This window comes from Cherax quadricarinatus, chromosome 1 (assembly GCF_038502225.1).
Source record: "Cherax quadricarinatus isolate ZL_2023a chromosome 1, ASM3850222v1, whole genome shotgun sequence".
Taxonomy (NCBI): Eukaryota; Metazoa; Arthropoda; class Malacostraca; order Decapoda; family Parastacidae; genus Cherax; species Cherax quadricarinatus.
Genome location: NC_091292.1, coordinates 46,488,513 through 46,503,230, shown reverse-complemented (window position 1 = coordinate 46,503,230; position 14,718 = coordinate 46,488,513). Strand labels below are relative to the sequence as shown.

Below are 14,718 nucleotides of genomic sequence, written 5' to 3'. Positions count from 1 at the left end.
CTCCATAGATAACGTTTTTGGTCTCCACATATACCTCAACGCACCACTCACCTTTTTTCCCTCATCAATTCTACGGTTAACCTCATCCACCATAAACCCATCCGTTGATAAGTCAACTCCCAAATATCTGGAAACATTCACTTCTTCCATACTCCATCTCTCCAATGAGAGATCCAATATTTCTTTATCTAAATCGTTTGATACCCTTATCACCTTATTCTTATCTATGTTCATTTTCAACTTTGTACCTTTACACACCCTCCCAAACTCGTCCACTAACCTTTGCAACTTTTCTTTAGAATCTCCCATAAGCATAGTATCATCAGCAATAAGTAACTTTGTATATATACACACACACACACACACACACACATATGTATATATATATATATATATATATATATATATATATATATATATATATATATATATATATATATATATATATATATATATATATATATATATATATTATATATAGGGAGGTACCACCTCTGGAACTCTCCTGGGGACAACTACAACAACTACAAACAATCGCACTGGGATACTCCAATAGTGGAAAATATAGCCTCAACAATGCTTCAGAGTGTGTCAGGGAAGGATAGAGCCCGCCTCCTGGCAGGGAGAGCCCCTCATGCAGGGGATTTTCTGTTGGCTGTTCCCAACTCCAGCCTTGGCACACGCCTTGACCCACAGACCATCCGCATCGGTGTTGCCCTTCGACTTGCCGCCCCTGTTCTCGCCGAACACAGGTGTATTTGTGGCAGTGAAGCAGCAGACCGATTCTGGTACCATGGTCTTGTTTGCCGTAAATCCGAGGGAAAGATTGTAAGACATGAGGAGGTTAATAACATTATCAAGAGGAGCCTCACAACAGCCAGATGCCCAGCAGTAAGGGAGCCATCCCAGCTATACAGATCTGATGGCAGCCAGAAGCGTCCAGCCTGGACAGATGGGAAGCAGGTGGTGTGGGACTATACATGTGCTTCTACCTTGGCTGATACCTATCTCCAATACACCAGGGAGGAAGGAGGGGCAGCTGCCAGCTTCTGGGAGTCCCAAAAGTCTAGAAAATTTGGAGAACTTGCCCATCATTATATGTTTGTTCCAATGGGCTCAGAGGCCCTTGGCTCATGGGGAAAGAATGCTTCTTAATTCCTTAAGGAGCTGGGAAAAAGACTCATTAGGGTAACCAGGGATCCCAGGGCAGCTACTTTTCTGTTCCAGCGGCTCAGTGCGGCTGTTCAAAGGGGTAATGCCTGCTGTATTTTGGGCACACGCCCCAGCTCTGAGGAGCTGGATAAGATTTTCACCGTATAATCGGTGATACACACGTAACAACATGTACCGTATATGCCACCTTGATATCAACAATGTATCTTTTGCACCATATTATGTAATAAAATATTCATATTGGTAAAAAAAAAAATATGAAAAGATGGGTTGGTAGGGGAAGTGGAATATTCAAACGGCTTCAGGAAGAAATCCAAATATTCTTCCTTGGAGCCTTTTTATCCACTTCTCCGAGGCTATGGGTCCCACAATTTACACCAGAGGTGGACCCCATCCTATAAATATATATATATATATATATATATATATATATATATATATATATATATATATATATATATATATATATATATATATATATGTTATGTTTTGCGAAAATCATATCTTTCTTCCACAGGGAGGAATCGAGTCAAGCAACTCTTCTGTACCTCTGACCGCGTACGTGATGATCGCAATGCTGGAGGCCGATGATGAATCGTGTAGCCCGTCTGTTTGTCAGGCTGCTCAGTGTCTACATGCTGACACCACTCAGCACCCTTATACCTTGGCGCTGAAGGCCTATGCTTTCGCCCTGGCTAAGCTTCCAGAGGCCGAAACCGTTCTCGAACAGTTGCTGAATCTGGCCATTGTTGCTAAGAACTCCACCCACTGGGAGCTGCCTGAAGGACCAGGTATGCTGGGGTGAAAATTATGCTGAACTTAAAAAAAAGAAAATAGTACAGCTAATGAATTGAAATATATAGTATAGATGAAAAGCAAAATAAGGTCTTTAAATAAGTTTCAAGTCTAACTTAATTACCTCATTTCTCGTTAAAATGTTGTATTAATAAATATTGCCTTAAGTTAGTATTTGCGACTTAGGCTGTCTACCAATTCTTCATTATATTTATTTTAAGCTATATAAATTTTGATTTATTGCACATTAATCCCGTATATTTAAGTTTTATAATTCTTAAGTTAATAATTTTAATTTAGGTGCGCATATATAAAAACTTTGTCAAACTCGGTATACAAAAATATTTTATTTTATTACCAGGAACATCTAATGCAGTGGCAGTGGAGACAGCTGGGTACGCCATCATGGCTATGATGACACTGGACAATGTCAAGTATCGGGATCAAGCAAGGAAGGTTGTTAAATGGATAACAGCCCAAAGAAACGGACAAGGAGGATTTTATTCCACACAGGTAAGATTGTCATATTTACTGGCATTTGCAGCAGCAATTTCACTTTTCTATATTAATTTTTCGATATTTTTTTACTTTTGTGTTAAAGAGTAAAAATATCTCAGTTAAGGTAAAATGTTCTCAAACACTCATCAAGTTCCTTCCCCATAATCTCTCTGTATGTTGAAGAATGGCATCGCCAAGTAGTACAAAGAAACATAGCATAAGATGACCTTTTATTGGTAATATGATTTCACCTACGTGAAACTTTCACATGTACGAAGAAAATAACAACTAACGACTAAATATAGTTCTGATAAGTGATAGAGTTAGTTGCTGGGGGAAGCTGGAGTTGAAGTCACAACCGGAGTAGGTGACGTGATTTCTCCGGCAGTGTTATTGTATAAGGTCAAGTAACATTTAATGTTGCTTGAATCACGAGGCCACATTCTTGTAATTAATCTGTGTTTCATGTTGAGAAAATAATACATTTGCAACACTTGGGTATCTTTTATTGCAAAAATGTTGCATCTGCCCAACAGGCTTCTTCAGTCGAGAAACAGGAGACCTTGGAAACAATTTTGACTTGTTGGTATTGCATAAGATCAGTAACATGATACCTGTCTGATACAGCAACACCATGGTAATTTATCTTAATACTGGAGAAGACTTCTGAAGTATCTTTGTTAAACAACTATTTATCATAACCTACTTGCACTAGTGGTTTACTCTTATCTATGATGTACCTTCCCTTGGTTCACATGACCTCGGCTTTGTATAAAAGGATCTAAAAGAAGTAAAAAATTTAGAATAATGGGATCCTATACCGACATTGTTCCTCCCACACAGGGGGCTGGGGAGAGGGAGCGTAGTGAGGAATGTTGATGTTGAGAAGAGGTTGGATATGAGAAGAGGGTTACCATCACGGGCCACTAGACCTACTGCAGTGTTCCTGTTGCTTTGTAGGATAACGATAAAAACGTTTCCTGGCAAAAGATTAAGCTACGACTTAATAAAATTTTCCCTACTGATTTTAGGCGATATTTACTGATATGAGAAGCGTATTAAAAAGTGCATTGAAGTACAAGAGATAAGTGAATTATCATTGTAATTAGAAGTTTTTATGCCAAGTTAAATATCTAAAAGTTCAAGAAAAAATAATAGCGTATGTCAAAAGTATACGTAATATCCCGCAACTAATAAACCAACATTTCGTATGAATGCAGGCACTGAAAATGCTTGTATTTTATCAATGTATGATAAATGTTATTTATAAGAAATATGTTATTTTTGCAAATTAAGCACTAATGTGTTATCCTTCTCTCTTGTCTGGAGAACAGGACACAGTGGTAGCACTGCAGGCTCTAGCACTGTATGCTACGTACACTTACCAGGGACCTTTGTACGTTGTAGCATCAATGGAAGGTACTGACTTCTCCCACAGCTTCAATGTCACTGAAGACAACAGACTTCTACAACAGCTCGTAAAAGTGCCAGTACTTCCTACCGCCGTCTCTGTCACACTGGAGGGACAAGGATGTGCTGTTCTGCAGGTAACATTAAACTTTTGCAGATATTTTGACTATAACATTATTAAATGTATGATTTGTTTCTATAATATAATAATTTTTGTACTTTTGTCTGTGTATTCTTATATATCTTAGGATATATGAAAGTACTGGTTTGGAAGCAGACTATTTGATGAGTGGAACAATCTGCCTAGTAGGGCCAAAAATAGGTTGGATAAATACATGAGTGAAAGGAGTTCGGATTTCAGTGGGACTTACAGTGCATATGGAGGGTTGTCGAATTAGCCATTGGGAGGCCTTGGAAATGAGGTGACCATATAATTTTATTAGAGATTTGAGCTTAAAAATGACGTACCTAGTATGAGCCTGAAGCAGTGTTCCATCATTCATGTGTTCTTATGTGCCAGTATGTTTGTGTATCTGTTTTACAGAATGTGTTTCTATATGTTTAGTGTGGGTGTAGTGATACAAGGTGTGTGTGTGGCAACTACGTTTTAGCTCCTCACCCTGATTCTTACCTACAGTTTTTTTTTTCGACCACCTTAACTTAGTAAACTGTTGTATAGCCTTTGAGGTGATAATTATTGTGTTTACTCTCACAAACACCTCGTTTAAATTCTTTCACTTTCTGAAAAGCCTGAGGTTAAAGAATAATTTTTGTCCAAAGCTTTCACGTATTTCTCTCTACTCCAACAGTCTGTCAATATCTTCCTTTAAATGTTCTCTAAATATATTTTATGCTGGTATCATGAGGTCACTAATCTTTCTATCCTTTAAAGTTGTTCTCTTCAATTGTGTTTTGCCAGTCCTCGCTTTCTAGCGCACACCTTTAATTATAATCTTGCTGGTAATATATGAATTTTCATTAATTTCTTTATATGCTTGATCAAGTTTAGGCTCGATGTGTGAGTGTATGAAGTGTGATCTGCGTGGGAAGGTGTGAATACTCACCTTATTGTGGTTGCAGATGCATGTGTGTGTGTGTTTGTTTGTTTGTGTGTGTGTGTGTGTGTGTGTGTGTGTGTGTGTACTCACCTATTTGTACTCACCTATTTGTGGTTGCAGGGGTCGAGTCTTAGCTCCTGGCCCCGCCTCTTCACCGGTTGCTACTGGGTCCTCTCTCTCTCCGCTCCATGAGCTTTATCAAACCTCGTCTTAAAACTGTGTATGGTTCCTGCCTCCACTACCTCATTTTCTAGGCTATTCCACTGCCTGACAACTCTATGACTGAAGAAATACTTCCTAATATCTCTCTGACTCATTTGTGTCTTCAACTTCCAATTGTGGCCTCATGTTTCTGTGTCCCCTCCATGGAACATCCTGTCTTTGTCCACCTTGTCTATTCCACGCAGAATTTTATATGTCGTTATCATGTCTCCCCTGACCCTCCTGTCCTCCAGTGTCGTCAGGCCGATTTCCCTTAATCTTTCTTCATAGGACATTCCCCTTAGCTCTGGAACTAACCTTGTCGCAAACCTTTGTACTTTCTCTAGTTTCTTGACGTGCTTTATCAAGTGCGGGTTCCAAACAGGTGCTGCATACTCCAGTATGGGCCTGACATACACGGTGTACAGTGTCTTGAACGATTCCTTACTGAGGTATTGGAATGCTGTTCTCAGGTTTGCCAGGCGCCCATATGCTGCAGCAGTTATCTGATTGATGTGTGCTTCCGGAGACATGCTCGGTGTTATACTCACCCCAAGATCTTTCTCCTTGAGTGAGGTTTGCAGTCTTTGGCCACCTAGCCTATACTCTGTCTGTGGTCTTCTGTGCCCTTCCCCTATCTTCATGACTTTGCATTTGGCAGGATTAAATTCGAGAAGCCATTTGCTGGACCAAGTGTCCAGTCTGTCCAGGTCTCTTTGAAGTCCTGCCTGGTCCTCATCAGATTTAATTCTCCTCATTAACTTCACATCATCTGCAAACAGGGACACTTCTGAGTCTAACCCTTCCATCATGTCGTTCACATATACCAAAAATAGCACTGGTCCTAGGACCGACCCCTGTGGGACCCCGCTCGTCACAGGTGCCCACTGTGATACATCATTACGTACCATGACTCGTTGTTGCCTCCCTGTCAGGTATTATCTGATCCATTGCAGTGCCCTTCCTGTTATATGCGCCTGATGCTCTAGCTTCTGCACTAATCTCTTGTGAGGAACTGTGTCAAAGGCCTTCTTGCAGTCCAAGAAGATGCAATCAACCCACCCCTCTCTCTCGTGTCTTACTTCTGTTATTTTATTATAAAACTCCAGAAAGTTTGTGGCACAGGATTTGCCTTCCATGAATCCGTGCTGGTTGGCATTTATACTCTTGTTCCGTTTCAGGTGCTCCACCACTCTCCTCCTGATAATCTTCTCCATAACTTTGCATACTATACACGTCAATGACACAGGTCTATAGTTTAGTGCCTCTTTTCTGTCTCCTTTTTTAAAAATGGGAACTACATTTGCCGTCTTCCATACCTCAGGTAGTTGCCCAGTTTCCAGGGACGTGTTGAAGATTGTGGTAAGTGGCACGCACAACATATCTGCTCCCTCTCTAAGGACCCACGGGGAGATGTTGTCCGGTCCCATTGCCTTTGAGGTATCGATGTCCCTTAGCAGTTTCTTCACCTCCTCCTCATCTGTATGTATGTCGTCCAACACTTGTTGGTGTATTCCTTGCTGGTGTCCCCATCTGATCTGTCCCCCCAGAGTCCTTCCTGTCTCTACTGTAAATACTTCCTTAAATCTCGTGTTGAGCTCCTCACATACCTCTTGATCGTTTCTTGTGAGTTCTCCACCTTCTTTCCTCAGCCTTATCACCTGGTCCTTGACTGTTGTCTTCCTCCTAATGTGGCTACACAGCAGTTTCGGGTCAGATTTGACTTTCGATGCTATGTCGTTTTCATACTGTCGCTGGGCCTCCCTCCTTATCTGTGCATACTCGTTTCTGGCTCTTCTACTAATCTCCTTGTTTTCCTGGGTCCTATGCCTCCTGTACCTTTTCTATTCTCTGTTGCACTTAGTTTTTGCCTCCCTACACCTTCGGGTAAACCAAGGACTCGTTTTGGTCTTCCTATTATTTCTGTTTCCCTTGGGAACAAACCTTTCCTCTGCTTCCTTGCACTTTGTTGCCACATATTCCATCATCTCGTTTACTGATTTTCCTACCATTTCTCTGTCCCACTGAACCTCCTGCAGGAAGTTTCTCATACCTGTGTAGTCCCCCCTTTTATAGTTTGGCCTGTCCCCTTCAGTTCCTGTTACCTTCTCCACTTGTAACTCTACTATATAATCAAAACTCAGAACCACGTGATCGCTAGCTCCAAGGGGCCTCTCGTAAGTGATGTCCTCAATGTCTGAACTGCTCAGGGTGAACACAAGATCCAGTCTTGTTGGCTCATCCTCCCCTCTCTCTCTGGTTGTGTCCCTGACATGTTGATGCATGAGGTTTTCAAGTACCGCATCCATCATCTTGGCTCTCCATGTTTCGGGACCCCCATGTGGCTCCAGGTTTTCCCAGTCGATGTCCCTGTGGTTGAAATCGCCCATTATCAGTAACTTTGCTCTGCTCGAGTGAGCTCTTCTTGCCACCTCAGCCAGTGTGTCCACCATCACCCTATTGTTTTCTTCGTACTCCTCTCTTGGCCTCCTGCAGTTCTGTGGTGGGTTATACATCACTCCAATGACTACTTTATGTTCTCCGGACTGAATTGTACCTACAATGTAGTCTCTTTCTCCAATCATGTCCATGCCTTCCATTTCCTCAAATCCCCATCGGTGTTTTATGAGCAGTGCAACCCCTCCTCCCCCTCTACTCCTTCTATCTTTCCTCAGGATCTGATATCCCATTGGGAAGATTGTGTCTGTTATTGTCTCAGCGAGTTTTGTTTCTGTGACTGCTATGATGTCTGGGGATTTTTTACTGATTCTTTCGTTCCACTCCTCATGTTTATTCGTTATTCCATCCGCGTTTGTGTACCAAACTTTCAGTTTCTTTTCTATCATTGTGGTCATGCAAGAATATTGGGGTTGGGGAGCGAGAGCCTTGGTGGGGGCCTATATGGGGCTGTGGTGTAGGTGGGGCTTGTGATGATGGGGGAGGGGTCAGAATGCCCATAAGAGACAGCTGTTGGGGTGAGGTTTGAGATATGGGGGTTGGTGGCAGAGGGAACAGTGAGTGGGTTGTAGTATAGGTTGCTCAGTTGCGTTGGGAATGTCGCGGTTGGAGTCTTTTGGTGGGAGATTCTGTTGGGTGTGTTTGCCCTTCCTCCTGTGTCTGGGTCCTGCTCATCTTCGTCATTGCCTCTCATTCCTCCTTGCGTCTCTGTACTCTCTCGTTCAGTGTAGTCCTTTCTTCTTGTGTTCTGTCGCGGTCGAGGTATACTCTCTGGTACCCCTGTTTGTCCCTCAGTCTTGCTTTCTCTTGCAGAATCCTGGTTCGAACTGATTCTTCCTTGAAAGTTACTTTGACAGGCCGTATGTGTATGCGTGTGTGTGTGTGTGTGTGTGTGTGTGAGTGTGTGTGTGTGTGTGTGTGTACTAACCTAATTGTACTCACCTAATTGTGGTTGCAGGGGTCGAGACTCAGCTCATGGCCCCGCCTCTTCACTGATCGCTACTAGGTCCTCTCTCTCTCTGCTTCCTGAGCTTTGTCATACCTCTTCTTAAAACTATGTATGGTTCCTGCCTCCACTACTTCACTTGCTAGGCTATTCCACTTGCTGACAACTCTCTGACTGAAGAAATACTTCCTAACGTCCCTGTGACTCGTCTGAGTCTTCAGTTTCCAGTTGTGACCCCTTGTCCCTGTGTCCCCTCTCTGGAACATCCTATCTCTGTCCACCTTGTCTATTCCCCGCAGTATCTTGTATGTCGTTATCATGTCTCCCCTGACCCTTCTGTCCTCCAGTGTCGCCAGTCCGATTTCCCTTAACCTATCCTAGTAAGACATTCCCTTGAGCTCTGGGACTAGCCTTGTTGCAAACCTTTGTACTTTCTCTAACTTCTTGACGTTCTTGACGTTCTTGACCAGGTGTGGGTTCCAGATTGGTGCTGCATACTCCAGTATGGGCCTAACATACACAGTGTACAGTGTCTTGAACGATTCCTTATTAAGGTATCGGAACGCTATTCTCAGGTTTGCCAGGCGCCCGTATGCTGCAGCAGTTATTTGGTTGATGTGTGCCTCCGGTGATGTGCTCGGTGTTATGGTCACCCCAAGGTCTTTCTCCTTGAGTGAGGTCTGTAGTCTTTGTCCACCTAGCCTATACTCTGTCTGCGGTCTTCTTTGCCCCTCCCCAATCTTCATGTCTTTGCATTTGGCTGGATTGAATTCGAGAAGCCAGTTGCTGGACCACATGTCCAGCCTGTCCAGGTCTCTTTGCAGTTCTGCCTCATCCTCGTCCGATTTAATTCTTCTCATCAACTTTACATCATCTGCGAACAGGGACACTTCAGAGTCTATTCCTTCCATCACGTCGTTCACATATATCAAAAAATAGCACTGGTCCTAGAACTTACCCTTGTGGGATCCCGCTCGTAACAGGCGCCCACTGTGGTACCTCTTCACGTACCATGACTCGTTGCTGCCTCCCTGTCAGGTATTCCCTTATCCATTGCAGTGCCCTCCCTGTTACATGCGCCTGATCCTCCAGCTTCTGCACTAATCTCTTGTGGGGAACTGTGTCAAAGGCCTTCCTGCAGTCAAGGAAAACGCAATCTACCCTCCCCTCTCTCTCGTGTCTTACTTCTGTTACCTTATCATAAAACTCCAGGAGGTTTGTGATACAGGATTTGCCTTCCATGAACCCATGCTGGTTTTCATTTATAATCTTGTTCCTTTCCAGGTGTTCGACCACTCTCCTCCTGATAATCTTCTCCATGACTTTGCACACAATACATGTCAGAGACACAGGTCTGTAGTTTAGTGCCTCGTTTCTGTTTCCTTTCTTAAATATGGGGACTACATTAGCTGTCTTCCATTTCTCAGGTAGTTGCTCAGTTTCAAGGGATGTATTGAAGATTGTGGTTAGAGGCACGCACAGCATCTCTGCTCCTTCTCTAAGGACCCATGGGGAGATGTTGTCCAGTCCCATTGCCTTTGAGGTGTCAAGGTCACTTAAGAGCTTCTTCACCTCCTCCTCAGTTGTTCGTATGTCATCCAACACTTGTTGGTATATTCCCTCTTGATGTTCCCTTCTGTGCTGTCTTCCCACAGCCCTTCCTGTATCTACTGTAAAAACTTCCTTAAACCTCCTGTTCAGCTCCTCACATACCTCCTGATCATTTCTAGTGAGTTCTCCACCTTCTGTCCTTAATCTGATCACCTGGTCTTTAACTGTTGTCTTCCTCCTGATGTGGCTATACAACAGTTTCGGGTCAGTCTTGATTCTCGATGCTACGTCATTTTCATACTGTCGCTGGGCCTCCCTCCTTACCTGTGCATACTCATTCCTGGCTCTGCGACTGATCTCCCTATTTTCGTGTGTTCTCTGCCTTCTGTACTTTTTCCATTCTCTATTGCACTTTGTTTTTGCCTCCTTACACGTACGTCGGGTAAACCAGGGGCTCGTTCTGGTCTTCCCGTTGTTACTGTTGCCCTTGGGAATAAACTTTTCCACTGCCTCCTTGCATTTTGTTGTTACATATTCCATCATTTCATTTACTGGCTTTCCTGCCAGTTCTCTGTCCCACTGGACCTCCCGCAGGAAGTTCTTCAACCCTATGTAGTCCCCTCTTTTATAGTCAGGCTTTTCCCATTCAACTCCTGTTATTCTCTCCACTTGCAGCTCTACTATGTATTCAAAGCACAGAACCACGTGGTCGCTAGCTCCTAGGGGACTCTCATACTTGATGTCCTCAATGTCTGAGCTGCCCAGGGTGAACACAAGGTCCAATCTTGCTGGTTCATCCTCCCCTCTCACTCTGGTAGTGTCCTTAACATGTTGGTGCATGAGGTTTTCCAGCACCACGTCCAACATCCTGGCTCTCAATGTTTCGGGACCCCCATATGGCTCCAGGTTTTCCCAGTTGATCTCCCTGTGGTTGAAATCCCCCATAACCAGCAACTTTGCTCTGCTGGAATGAGCTCTTCTTGCCACCTCAGCAAGTGTGTCCACCATTGCTCTGTTGCTCTCTTCATATTCCTCTCTTGGCCTCCTGCAGTTCTGTGGTGGATTATACATCACTGCAATGACCACTTTGTGTTCCCCAGACTGAAGTGTACCTGCTATGTAGTCTCTTTCTCCCGTCTCATCTATGCCTTCCATTTTCTCGAATTTCCATCTGTTTTGTACGAGCAGAGCAACCCCACCTCCCCCCTGCCCCTTCTATCTTTCCTCATGATCTGGTATCCTGGTGGGAAGATTGCATCTGTTATTGTCTCCGTGAGTTTTGTTTCTGTAACTGTTATGATGTCTGGGGACTTCTCATTGATTCTTTCTTGCCATTCCTCATGTTTATTCGTTAATCCATCTGCATTTGTGTACCAAACCTTCAACTTCTGTTCTAATACTGTAACTGTGGTGCGGAGGGTGGGAACAGAGGGATCGGTGTGTGATGGTTGGTTTGGATTGTTCAGTTGCCTTGGGGGTGTCGTGGCTGGAGTCCTTCTGCAGGTGTTTCTGGGGGGTGGGGTTGTCCTTCCATTTGATCCTGGGTTATTCTGCTCTCCTTTTTCATTTCCTCCCATTTCTCCTTTCGTTTTTGAACTCTCTCTTTCATCGTCTTCCTTTCGTCCTGTGTTCTGTCTCGATCGAGGTACACACTCCGGAACTCCTGCTTGCCTCTCAGCCGTGCTTTCTCCTGCAGGATCATGGTTCGGGTTGATTCTGCCTTGAAAATTACTTTGAGAGGCCGATTCCTTTTCTTTGTGAACCATCCAATTCTCCAAAAATTTGCCACCTGGGTCATGTCCCCCTCGCCTATCACCTTCATGATATCTTCAATTGCTTTTTTTCTCCTCCTGCTTTCTTTCATCTTAAGTTTCCCCTTTAGCTTCGTCTAGCCCATAGACAAACACGGATCTCTCCCTTTCCACCTCCCACTGTGACTCCCATTGCATCCTCTGATGTGTTTTAGTTTCTTCCCGTGGAGTGTTCCTTCCTTCAGTCCCTTCCCTAGTTATGGCCCCTATGCTTCTTGGTTTGTCCTTCCTGCTCACCTGTTCCTGGCCCCCACAGGTATCTGGTAAGGCCCTTGCACATGTCCTAGTTCCTTCAATGTCTTCCAACCTCTCATTCTGTCCTAGTGTGCTCCCTGCCTTTGTTTTGGCCCCATGTGGGTTTGACAGGACCTCTGCATACAGTTTAGTTTCCATGCTTCCTTCAGACCTGTTGTCTGTGTTTGATGTAGCCATTGCCGATGCTACTTCTGTAATATCTTTGTCTCTGTGCTGTTGCAGATGTCTCAGCTCCTCTTCTAATCTCCCTATCTTGATTTCTGCTGCTGTGGCCTGTTGCTTCCACCTTCTGCATTCTGCTGCTAACCTCTCTTCCATCTTCCTTTGCAGCTCATCTAGTCTCCTTCCCCAGTCTTCCTCCCTTTTTTTGAGCTCTACCTCCCATTCCTCCCTCCCAGATTCGTCCTTGGAGCCCCTTGTCCTCATCCTGGTTCTAGGTTCCTCCTTTGCTCCACAGAAGGGGGGATGGGTGGTTAGGGGGAGGGGAATAGATGGTTAGGAGGAGAGGGGATGGATGGTTGTGGGGGAGGGGGAGGATGGTTATTGGAGGGAGGGAGGTAGTTGGGGGTTAGACGGTTTTGGGTGGGGTTAGGTGGTTTGGGGGAGGGGTAGGTGGCTAAGGTGAGGTGGTTAGGGAAGGGGGAGGGGTGGTTAGGGGAGGGGGGTACGTGTTTGTGTCAAGTGTTTGTGACAAGTGGTGGTGTGTGTGTGTGGTGTGTGTGTGGTGTGTGTGTGTGGGTGTGTGTGGGGTGTGTATGTGTGTGTGTGTGTGGTGTGTGTGTGTGGTGTGTGTGGGTATGTGTGTGTGTGTGTGTGTGTTTGTGTGTGTGTGTGTATGTATTTATGTATGTGTGTGTGTTTGTGTGTGTGTGTGTGTGTGTGTGTGTGTGTGTGTGTGTGTGTGTGTGAGTGTCTACCCTTGTGTGTGTGTGCTTGTGTGTGAGGGAGGGAGGGTTAGGGGGGGTAGGTGGTGTGGTTGAAAGATCCGTCGTGTAGGTACAAATTTAGTCTTTATCTTTCCCAATTATGCTACTCTCTCCACTTATTGCCCTTTCTGGATTTACGTATTAATTGTTGCTGGTTATTATCATTTTCCTTGTTCACATTGAGAGAGGACTTCCTAGCTTCCTAAGTATTCTTACTGCTAATAACTACCGGTAGTAACACTGCCTGTGTGCATGTGTGTGTGTGTGTGTGTGTGTGTGTGTGTGTGTGTGTGTGTGTGTGTGTGTGTGTGTGTGTGTGTGTGTGTGAGTGTCTTGTGCGGTGTAATGACTGGCCGCAACTTCTTGTGACCTGACACAACCCTCCTGGGACTTGACCGACCCTTGCACCGTCTTACAATGTTGCCCTTAAAAGCTTGTCCCACCTACCTTCTCACAGTCGTCAACACTATATTCACTATGTCTATGCTATTTCTATTCTAATTCTGGTAATAGCTTGAAGAAGTGAGTGACCAGTATCAAACAGTATGCAAGGCCAGCCAGGGCCGTCAACATGCAAACCACAAATAGGCGAATAAACTTGCGCTCAATGGTGCGGTGACAGGTTGCCACCTGCTGATGATGGAGTCGTCGTATGTAGGCCTTAAATCCCTATTTTGGAGATCCTTCACCCGTGATGTTTATAACCATATATTCTCATACATCCCTCTTCCTCACGCGATGTCACTCTTCACTGATGATAGTATACACATCACATTATATACACTTCACTTTATATGTATAATGGCGCACAACTTGTCGTGACGTCACTTCTTCAGGCCTACCGCTGCCAATGTGGCAACAGCGCCTAAGACCCCCAACGGTTTGCGCTTTGAAATATTATGATTTCAGCTTTCCTCTCACTTTCTTTAACTAATACATGTGTGTGTGTGTGTGTGTGTGTGTGTGTGTGTGTGTGTGTGTGTATGTATGTATATATGAGAGAATGTGTTTTACTGAGCATGTATGTAAGTTAAGGTGTATGTATGTGTGGTGTGTGCATGTGTGTTTACGCGTCTGCGTCTATATGTAGTTGCAGGAGTCGAGTCGTAACTCCTGGCCCCACCTCTCGTAAACCGTTACTAGGTTCACTCTCTGTACTTGGGTGTTTTATTAGCTCTGATATGAAAAATCCGCCTTGTCCGTCGGTGCTTGGTAGGTGGTGTGTAGGAGCTGGGCAGGATACAGCAAAGATGCGGTTGACTAGAGAGCAGCTTATTTGCTCTGTGAGTTACAGCAGGCAGAGTGTACGGGTAGCCAGAGTCAGATCTCCTGGAGAAGGAAGATTGGTATGGTGTGAGGGCAGTTCTGGAAGTGAGAGCGAGCCAGGAGCTACCAGCCTTAGCTGTGGTTCATGGGCATGGGGGCTAGTTATAAATCTAAGGGCATCATGAACCTTTTCATTCCGATTCTTAAAGTTTTATGAATTGATCGTGTTTCTGTTAAATAATTCTCCATTTCGTTCCACTACCTGATTATTCTAAGACTGAAAAAGTGCTTCGTAACATCCTTGCGACACATCCGTGTTTTCAACTTCCAGCTGTGCCTTCGTATTTCTGTTTCCCATTTTTTTAAACAAT

At 44.3% G+C, this 14,718-nt stretch overlaps 1 protein-coding gene across 1 annotated transcript in view; it reads left to right on the top strand.

The window, feature by feature from the left end:
- Positions 1-14,718, top strand: part of LOC128685334 (pregnancy zone protein) — a 446,170-nt gene that overhangs the window by 414,671 nt on the left and 16,781 nt on the right. Inside the window, 3 exon segments of the mRNA XM_070082123.1 lie at positions 1,691-1,964; positions 2,330-2,481; positions 3,801-4,013. Coding sequence (XP_069938224.1) covers positions 1,691-1,964; positions 2,330-2,481; positions 3,801-4,013 — 639 coding nt within the window.